The sequence below is a fragment of the Mugil cephalus genome, chromosome 1, assembly GCF_022458985.1.
Source record: "Mugil cephalus isolate CIBA_MC_2020 chromosome 1, CIBA_Mcephalus_1.1, whole genome shotgun sequence".
In the NCBI taxonomy this organism is placed as follows: Eukaryota; Metazoa; Chordata; class Actinopteri; order Mugiliformes; family Mugilidae; genus Mugil; species Mugil cephalus.
The window spans coordinates 24,605,097-24,615,772 of NC_061770.1; the positions used below are offsets into that span (position 1 = coordinate 24,605,097).

The 10,676-nt window shown below is 40.7% G+C and overlaps 1 protein-coding gene across 1 annotated transcript; it reads right to left on the bottom strand.

Moving 5' to 3' along the window:
* zgc:171775 (STKc_p38 domain-containing protein) lies at positions 1-10,676 on the bottom strand. The gene is made up of 12 exons (XM_047589849.1): positions 10,435-10,676; positions 8,782-8,911; positions 7,835-7,893; positions 7,393-7,504; positions 5,258-5,287; positions 2,706-2,753; positions 2,505-2,619; positions 2,332-2,403; positions 1,417-1,496; positions 1,225-1,303; positions 756-929; positions 1-659 (listed from the first exon to the last, which is right to left on the bottom strand). The coding sequence occupies exons 1-12, from the start codon at positions 10,566-10,568 to the stop codon at positions 598-600; spliced, it is 1,095 nt and encodes a 364-aa protein (XP_047445805.1). The 5' UTR covers positions 10,569-10,676; the 3' UTR covers positions 1-597.

Consider the following 10,676-nt stretch of genomic DNA (forward strand, 5'->3'; position numbering starts at 1 on the left):
TTCTTGATTATTGTTGTTTTTTTATTGAAATGTTTCATTTTAAAACACATGACCCGAGGCTGAACAGACAAATAACCACGAACAAAAACAGGCTGTAATAACATGTAAATTTTAAATGTAAAAATGCTCTGTTCACCCTGTGTATATATATAAATATATCCAGAACACGTTACACAAAAAACATCCTCAATAATGAATACAGTATAAGTCCACGTGGAGCAAATGTAACTAGTGAATATATTTCATATTATCAACCAGGGTCAGTCCGTGAATGAATGAACGTGATCCACTGAAATAAAACAAACCTCTTGCAGAGCGTAAGAGTTTCTCCCTGAGGCAGGAAATGAAATCATTTTGACTCGCGGCCAGTTTGTAGTGTTATTATTATTTTTTTTTCTTACAGCCTTCAAGATTGAACATTCCCAGACAGGATGGTGGGATGAATACCTTGAGAAGTGGTTGAAAAACAGCACGAGGGTCTATTCTTATCCAAATATTTGCTTCTTAGTGAAATCAGAGGACGACTCTGTTTTGACCTTTTCTTGTATGTGCATGTAATACAACCAAACACCGGGAGGCGCCAGCGAGTGCAGCGTCCTACACGGCTGTCTTACTGGGGTCGTCAGGGTCGAAGGTCATGATCTCCATGTGGATGAGACCTGATTGGACAGCGAGAAGCATTAAAACGAAGGTAAAATTAAGTGTAGATTCCTCCCACCTGTCAACATCTCATCCTTCTACGTTGCCGTACTTACTCTTCCACTCGCCGACCGCGAGCTCCAAACTCTCGAAGGAGTCGTCGTAGAGCTTGGAGTCTGGTTCGCTCTCTGGGTCGTGGTATTCGTCCAGGAAGGGGTGAGATAGCCCCTGCTTGGCTGTCAGCCTCATCTCCGGGTCCAGCAGCAGCATCCCCTCCAGCAGGTCCACCGCTGGAAGCGTCAGGACAGAACACGCCTGAGACTTAACTCCAAACTTTACGTAAAGATTTCACTCAAGGAGCCGGTTTATAAAGCTGACTTTTAGCTAATTTAGGAGTTAATTAGTGTAGTGAAATTAACACCGCTTTTTTAAACAAGTTTGATACAAGACATCTCTCAAAATTGATCCAAATTGACCTGCTGTGTCTTGCCTTGAATTCATATTTATTTTAAAACTACCATGTGTGCACTTCACAGAGGACATGTTTGAAATGCTTCAAAGATATTTAGGGAAGTCAAGACGCACCATTCTTTTCCAGGGATGAAAACACTTCCTTGAAGTTTTTCTTCTTTTGCGGAGGAAGACCTTGAACGTACGACTGCGCCTGGAAAATAAATAACGATTGTCACGTTACTCCTTTAATACAATAATACAGGAACTTGACACACTGTCAGGTGTTAATGTGCTTAAAATTCATGCAGATTAGACCAAACGTACGTCTTTACTTTGCATCTTCTGCACCAGGGAGGGGTCTGGTGTTCCCGTCAGACGCAGGATCTTCTTTAGCTGATCGATACCTGAACACCTTGGTTAGGAAAGACTCTGTGCACACAACAGCTGTTATGAGAGGTCGTCACGTTCACTGATTTGACTTACTTGTATTTCTGCCAGTCTTGAGTTTCTGTTCTATCTCTTTCAAAATCATTTTCATGCAAAATCTTTCTTTAAAGTCTGGAAGTCGTAAAAGACAGAAGAACTAAAATAACTTCTGTTGTGCAGCTGTAAGAAAAACAGAATGAAATCTCAGAGTGAAATTTAGTCATGTTATTTGTTGTTTTGGTAAATGTGTCCCCCAATAACATCTTGTGGGCCACTTTTGGTCATTTGTTATCATCGTAGGAGGTTCTATATATGTGACGCCGTTTGTAGAACACCCAATTTTTTCCTATATTTAGCTCCAAAATACTAAAAAAATGAGGTGTGTCACTTTTTTTTAATCACATTTACTAAATTTAAATCTAAATGTTAAATGTTAAATCTAAATGTTAAATGTAGTGCTTGGCGAAGCTTTTATTTTGCTACTTTGGTATTTTGGTACTTTGGTACTGCTACATTTAACATTTAGATTTAACATTTAACATTTAGATTTAACATTTACATTAAGATTTAACATTTACATTTAACATTCAGTAAATGTGATTAAACAAAAGTGACTTTGACAAATTCTCACCTAATTTTTTTAGTATTTTGGAGATAAATGTATGAAAAATTGTGTGTTCATTGTGTATCATTTTATACTGTGACCTGGATGAATCTGGAGAACCTTCACAGATTCATTTTAACACTCACACTGCTTCACCTCATGATTCTTACATTATTAAAACAGTTTTATTAGAGCATGTGCGTGGATACTGTCGTGTCCCGGGAAAAGCACCTGGCCAGTGAGCATCTCAGCCAGGATGCAGGCAGCTGACCACACATCCACTGTGAGGAAAGGTGGACACAGAGACAGAATCTTAATAATAAAAAAATCAATGTTATTATATTAAGCAAACAGTAAACAGCTGCCTCGTATTGTTTCTCACCTGTCTGACTGTAGTGCATCCAGTTAAATATGACCTCCGGAGCTCTGTACCAGCGTGTCACTACGTAGCCGGTCATTTCGCTCTCCGTTTGCCTCGCCAGCCCAAAGTCCAGGATCTGAGCAGCAACACATTTGTCAAAGCCATGGATACAAATTTATTTAAATTCCGACATGTTTTCATATGTGAGTTTATTTGACTTACCTTTAATTCGCAATTCTCACTCACAGCAAGATTACCAGGTTTTAGATCCTAAAAGATATGAAGTTTATTATTAGCGTGAGGCATATCTTCACCTGTAGAGAATATAAGCCATTTGAAATACTTAAAGCAATAGTTTAACATTTTGGGGAAATACTATCATTTGATTATTTCCTTCTAATTTACTTAAATTTTAGTGTATAAATATAAAATAAAGGCAACCTGAATTAAGTTTGAAATACAAATTCCAAACCTCCATAACTAGTTTAAATAATTCTGCCTGAGGCTGCTGGGACCATGCATTAGTTTTTATTTTAGTGTGTGTGTGAAATCTTTTATGTGTATTATTTAACACGTGGCCTCGGGGAGTGAATGTATCACAGTTGTGATTAAGCCATTTATTATATCAGGAGGAATTCATCTGAACAGTACTTCCAGGAAAAGTTTCCCTTCAGGGGGACGATCAACTAGAAGTTAAAGTTTAAAACCTACCAAACCGTACCAATAACATTTTGTTGGAAGTGGACTAGACACACCCAGTACCTGGAAGATACCAGACGTGTTCAAATATCATAAAAATGATGTATGAAGAGGAAGTAGCTGATCAAAATAGATTAATCTGGGATAGAAAGCTGTCTCTGAGGCTCTCAGACACACATCCACAGTAAAAGACGTTCCAAGATCAACAACTACACTGTAAGAAGAGATAAAATATCCAAGGGAACTGCAATGAGCTTATTCAGTCAAGAGGTGACTTGACTTGACTCTGTGGGTCTGCACTGTGGTGCACATCCTTCTCATGGATAAAAAAAGAATTGCTGTAACTCACCAATGGAAAAAAACTAAAGTGTGGCTGAACACTGGACATTTGCGCTTACTGCACCAAAAAAATAAGCTGCAATTACAGTAATGATGACGCACTGCTGCTGTCGACTGCAAGTTGGGGAGCGATGCAAGACCGGGGAGAACCAGGAAGAGAGAGTTGTTTGGAGGATTTTGTTGGTAAAAACAAAGTTAGTTCCACCCTTTAGATGTCACAAAGGTCTTCCAGACAAAAGCACAACTTCCCAGTGTTCAGCCACATTTTGTCAATAGCGCAAACCATTGAGTTTCGGTAATTCAAATACCGCAAGCTTTAATGGAAGAGTTAACACCTGCTCCTGAGCGACCACAGACTACATGATGTGTCAAACCAACTAAAGCGAGTTTGGTCTGCGCTGCAACCAAAATTTCATCAGCTCATCCTGCTCCTGCCACAACTCCACCACTCTCGCCGTTCGCTATCATTGTTTTGATATTCCCACTACTACACTCTATTTTACATTGGGTGTTGGCAACACGTGCTTGCAGTTGGGTTGGTAATCAGTTCACACTATAACTGATTGCATTCAGATTCAGCTAACACATGTTTAAGTGACTGTGACTGATATAAAGTCGGTATTTGTGCCAGCTACCTATGCTGACTGTCCCTCAACTAGTGCTGACTGGTACAGACTTATAATGCATTGGTTTTATATTGCGCTTTTCCATTTTTGAAGCTCAAAGTGCTTACAATTGGATGTATTATTCATTCCCTCACACGCTCACACCCTGGTGGTGGTAAACTACCTCAGTAGTCACAGCTGCCCTGGGGCTGACTAATGCCAATCCACACCTACAGCCTCTCCGGCCACCACATCACTTGCAATCATACACCAGGGAGCACACACCTGGGGTCAAGGTGGGCTAAGTGTCTCGCCCAAGGACACCACGGACAGACTAAAGATGGGGCGGACTCGAACCGCCAACCTTTCAGTTATTGGACTTATACCAACTGGGAAACGTTGGTAAAATCGTCTAGTCCTTTAAAGCTTGTCTCCTTGTGACTTTTGGAACTCCGCTCAAGTTCTGTTTACCGTGTTTCATTAAACTGCTGTTTTGTGACTAAACACCTGAGTCATGCACTTGGGTCCTTTTCAGATTCGTTGAATTGTCTTCAACATGATGCATTCAGTTATGGTCAGTGCTCGTGACTCAAGACTCTCTACATAAAAAAGAAAGACGAAAAAACAAAAACAAAAACAAAAAACAGCATCCACAAAGACCACTGTTGATGCAGAAAATAATTAAGACTGGTCTAATATTGGCTACAACACAGCTACCTGACCCTCCTGGGTTTTGAACTAATGAGTTAAACCGAACGGTTTGGAAGAAGAACATCCCATGAAACAAGATTGACAGACTTTGAACCTACAGTGAAGCACAGAGGTGGCAGCATAATGTTGCAGGTGTGCTTTGCTGCTTCAGACATGAAACTAAAGTTTTTTACCAGTTGAAGCTCAAGTTTGGGACAGTGATCTGTTGTAATGTAGATGATGTGGTTGGAATCCCTGTATTTCCAATCTTTATGCTCAGATTAACGAACCAACCACTGGCTCCAACTTTCGTATTTCACAGCACATTTCCCAAAATATTGAACTATTCCTTTAACTCCACTTGAGAAGTAAAGATATATTTAGTATTGATTATCCACAAAAGGTATTTTTTTTAAGAAAAAGAAAAATTCAAATACAAACCCGATGAATGATCCCTGCAGAATGTATGTACTGTAAAGGAGGAGAACACAGATTTAGACAGACAGAGGAAAACAGTATACGTGTTCATGCACAGTGTTTGTTCAGCAGAGCATGCAGAGCCACATCCTTACAGCTATCTAAATGTTTTCCCTAAATGTTGCACAGGTTTACACTTCACAGAGTCTCCACTCACAGGTGAGAGGCGTGGCTGTGGTTGCTGTGTACACTCATCTCTAACAGGACACAGCCACTGATAAGAAGTAGAGCTAATGAAAGACACCTGCAGCTAAACTCAAGAGGCTTTCAGGGGCCATTCACATGGACTTGGTCTTGTTTTCCAATATAAAACGTGCTTTCTGTTTCGTTTCCATTGAACTCACGCGGTTAAACATTAACTATAGAATAGTGGAAGGCATTAACGAGGGTAAAGCTGACATCCATTACACAATCGTTCAAATCTTTGTGCCTCGCTTGGTTAATGAATAAATGACAAATGAACATCAAGACAAAGCTCTGACATGACCTCACCACTGTACACACTTGAAAACTGTGGCAAACTGATTGTAATTTTGCAGAAAAAAATTGGATTTCATGAAATCGGGAAATAACATATGGTGCATCAGGACCCTAAGGCCCTGTTCAGACTTTGACTTAAGATCCTATCTGGGCTATCTGATCACAAGTGACCAGCTTACGGTACCTGTGTTCAGACCTGGCATTAACATACCTCCAGATGCATCTCCGGCTCTGATCTCAGTTACAAAACTGAGAACCCTGACATCATCTGGGGTGCAGTGGAATATTTTAACAGGGGTTGTTAGTTAGTTGTTGTTAATGGACCTCTGTCCTGATGTTAACTATTTTTCAAGACCTGCACAAAACTCAGATTCGAACCTCAACCCTGGAAGGTTCTGTAGGCACCATAATCTCTGATAACAAAGGGAAATAAAGATACTATTGATTATTGAGGAAATACTCTACCCTGGAAATACTCTACCCTGGAAATACTGTACCCTGGAAATACTCTACCCTGCTCCTCCTAAACAATGCATCATGCTGATACGTTGTTTAATGACAGAATTGCACACAGTGAACCCTTTACAAATACACAAATTATATGTCTGTGTGTATTTTGGTGTTTGGCCGGAGTCCCATTCACTTTCATGCATGAGGCGGAGCTTTTGACCTATACTGCAGCCAGCCACCAAGGAGAAGCTCCACATGCTTTTGCTTCACTTTTGAGGAGCTGTCATGGCGTCCACTTTTTATACAGTCTACGGTCTTACACACTAACTGTTTATACTATAGACAAATCCATCGTGACGTCACCCATTGGATTGTGAACCTCGAAAATGAAGTCCAAAGTGGACGGAACCCACGGTCGCCATGTTGGATGAGATTTACTCTGTTCATACTCCAAATGTGGACGCTACCTGTTAGTTTGGGCTACCGCCTGTCACTCAAAGTGGGAACGCCCTTAATTGAGAAGAATTTTAAACCTTAATAAAAAATAAATGAATGAGTTGGAAAAAAATAAAACTACTGAGAACAAACTTTTTTTTTCTACCAGGCTGTAAACATGTTTAATAATGCTGTAAAGTTGGTCTTTTTTAACATGGTGGTCTATGGGGATTTGCTCCCTTTTGGGAGCCTCAAGTGGCCACTCAATGAACTACAGTTTTTTGCACTTCCGCATGGGCTTCATTCGGCTCAGAGCCGGCTGGTTTAACTTAGCAGCTGTAACAGAGGAAGTCATATAGAGAAGGAACTCTCTGGTTGGTGGACAGAAAACCCACCAGAAGGCAAAACAAATGCAACCAAGAGGCTCAAACTAACAACACTGTCTTTTACTTGTTATGTTTCAAATGCCATTTCAACTTTGTTCAACTTAGGGTTAGGGTTAAGGTTAGGGGTTGAGGTTAGGGGGAGGGTACCGACCCTGCCTCCCTCCGAAGGCAGGAGGTGCTGTCTATCCCCTGGTGTCCTCCCACCCTACGGTCCCACAAAGGTGGTTAGGGTTAGTGTTAGTGTTAGGGTTAGTGTTAGGGTTAGCCGTTCTCCATGGTCTTGCGTCTTTGTGTTTATAATGCCAGTACCAATGCTCTAAGATTAAAAATCAAGGAGTAAGCGCTCACCTTCAGGCCCCTTAGAAGTTGGTAGAACAGATAAACGATGATGCGATTTGTTAGTCTCTTCTTTTTCAAAATGTGGCCCAGATCCTGGGCTACAAAGGGCATCACCAAATAACTAGGAAGAGAGAGGAGGAAGAAGAAGAGTTGTTGGGTAAAAGAGGAACGTACTGAATGGCAGAAGTGAATTAATGACACACAGTGTGAGCCCAGATATTCTAGATACCAAAAAAACGTTAAATACTGAACTCAACGGTATGGCGAGGAAGCACAACTGCACAAGCCAAGCGAAACAAACATGAAGAAGCTTGCTTTCACACTTTTTCTTGCTCCAACTATGCACACACACACACACACACACACACACACACACACACGGACACAAACACAAGGTCTCAACAAGTCGCGACAACTAGCAGGAGAATGTTGTTTCTTACTCGCAACTTACAAGGTTTGGAATTTCTCCAGAGTTGAGTCTGGCGTGAAGACATCAAGGAGGCAGATCACCTTTAAGGAAAACATACATTACAAAGACATTAAAGTAAGAACATGTTGATGATAACACACACAAATCCTAGAGCGCCGCATGCTTTTTAAGCCAGTATTTGTGCTTCTATGGAGAAGAGTTCTAAAGTGTCTCCACTAAGTCTGCATTAAGACCAAGGTAACAGCTCAACAAAATGAACTATCCAAGCTAAAACTAACATAATGTGGCAAAGATTTTAATATTCAGATATCAGATGATGAAATACGAACGTCTGAAACCTGTTTCAAACATGTTCAGGGTAAACACAGAGGAATGAGGGCTACAACAATACACAATGCTCCCAGCTTCTCAGGGCTCACTGTGGAGATTATCGGCTTCTGTTGAATGGTCAACAATGGTCTGCTTATCCTCAAAATTGAGTAGAAACACAGATAGAGAGACGGGGGGGAGGAAAAATAGAACCTGGATTGTGACTAATATTTAAACCTTCCAGTAAATAGTCTACAAACTAATTGCCACTCAGTTCTAATTAGGATTTCAGGATTTGTGTCATGCCTGAGACTGCCCTGCCCGTTTAAATGCCTGAAGATCAACAATTTTAGAACTGAATGTACTGCCGGCCGGCACGATTTTGGATTATTGTAATCACGCCACAGTTCACGATGTCAGTAAAATTCCACCGGCAAAGCTGTGATATAGTCCTTTATTTTATTTTGCTGATCTCACTTACAACATGCAGGAATTTATAAATAATTGCCACATACTGAAAGGTCCAGATATTTCGGGACCGGGTAATTTTCTGAATTTTTTTTTTTAAATAGTTCAAATAAGCTACAAAACGTTTAGTTGGAAACAGACGTAACTCCATGGAGACGTGTATGACGGTTTAGTGATGAAATAGTTCTCACGTTTTCATGCTGTATGTGGCGGAGCAGCCGGAGCTCCCTGTAGGCTCGCTTGGCGTGTATCAGGGACTGGAAAGGCCGATACAGCTTCTTGATGGCCACCTTCTCCTTGGTCTTCTGGTCAATGGCCGAGCTAAATGGGATCAGACGAACACAGGTGGCTCACGTGATATGATGGTGTCGCTCTAATCTACAACAAGTCTCGATATTGATGAACCGAAACATTAAAATACAGCCATTCAGTGTTGAGTTTGAGAATTAACTTGAAATTAGTTGCATGGTTTGGACAAGTGATGGAAAGAAAACATAGATTTTGAGATATATCGTGATATTTTTTCTTTTGATACAATATCGATTTCAAATGTCTTCATATCGATTTTAAAAGAAAAAGAAAAAAGTCATGTTTTGGGCCGATCGTGAACAACTTCCACACCTCCACCACCACTTTTTCTGTACAAATGCAATAAATTGGAAATTATTCATTTGGATTAGTATTGATTTATGACTCAATTCATCCAATGAATTATCACTGCCATCTGATGTACATATATACAACTTGCATTTTAAGCTGCATTTAAAATTTCAGTCAACTATGTAATATATAATATCGCAATAATGTATCGTATCGTAACTCAAGTATCGTGATACGTATCGTATCGTTTAGTCCTTGCAAATATCCACCCCTAGTTTCATGACCAGAACCTTAACATATTCACTTTTAATTTACTTTCATTTATTTTAGGCATATATTTTCCTGATGTGTGAATCAATGATTTGTCTACTAATTAATAACATAAACTGGTTCCTTTCCGTGCCCATCCCATTAATATTTCACAGTAAACCCACAGTGCAGTAAATTAATGTTGGAGTTTAGAGGGATGTGGGGAAAAACAACTTTTCTTTACCTACAGCCACCGCCCTATTGATCTGTGAGATCTGAAGTGAAACAGTGATCAAAAGATTTGAGGCTGATATCAGCAGTAAAATCTCGTCCGTCAGTATCTTATCATTAGCCGGAGGGGGAGCTGCGTCTGAGATGAGCCCTGGGTTCCTGGAGGCCGAGTTCTTTGTGTTGGTGGTGGTGGAGATTCTTGTCATAACCGAGGACCTGCATTGACTTGCTGAGTTACCCCCGGGGCGGACAATGGTGCTTCTGTTAGCAGACGTGAGAGTGATCCCAGCCTCTTGGGCTAAAGTGCAACGTATTCTCGGAGTGGAATGCAGACTTGAGGCCTGCATCTAAGCAGCCTATAGACAATCACTTGTGATGCAAAACACCAAAATACCAAATAAAAAAAAAAGGACAATTCAGCCCTTTAACAACACGGATAATCACTTTATTGCCACAAATTAGTCTTTTGCAACAATAATCCATTATGTTGTCTGAGATGTGTGGTATATAACTACTAAATAAGACATTTCTTATAAGATATAGTATTAACTGACAGTATATGACAACAGTAGTTTAGTGTATCTATGTTTTTTTTATGGTAGTTGTGAGGTTAACTGCAGGTTTAATAGCAGAATTAAAGAGTGCCCCAAGAAAACTAACGAAAATATGAAGTTAATTATAGAAATGCTGTGATCAACAACCTCGCAGCGCTGCTTTCGTCAGTGTACCCGAGGTCCTGCGCCCCCTCCCCGGCGTAAACTCACCACACTGTCCCGTAAGCTCCGGAGCCGATCGACCTCAGCGTCGTGTATCTGTCCGGCACGTCCCACGTCGTCTTTTGGATCTCGATTCTGTGAAAGCCCGGTCTGACTGGGCAATCCTTCACTGGAGAGTCCATGTCGCTGCTGTGTTCAGTGTGTAGCTGTTGTTTTGGTTTTTGGTGTTTGCCATGCAGAGAAGTTCTGCAGCCTCGGTGATTCAGCCTGACAGGTGAGGCGGCTGAGGA

Coding starts and splice junctions, on each gene's coding strand:
- zgc:171775 (XM_047589849.1), bottom strand. CDS start 10,568: ATGGACTCTCCAGTGAAGGATTGCCCAGTCAGACCGGGCTTTCACAGA. Junction 7,505..7,834: donor CTGGAGAAATTCCAAACCTT/GTAAGTTGCGAG, acceptor CTCTCTTCCTAG/TTATTTGGTGATGCCCTTTG. Junction 660..755: donor CGCGGTCGGCGAGTGGAAGA/GTAAGTACGGCA, acceptor CTGTCCAATCAG/GTCTCATCCACATGGAGATC.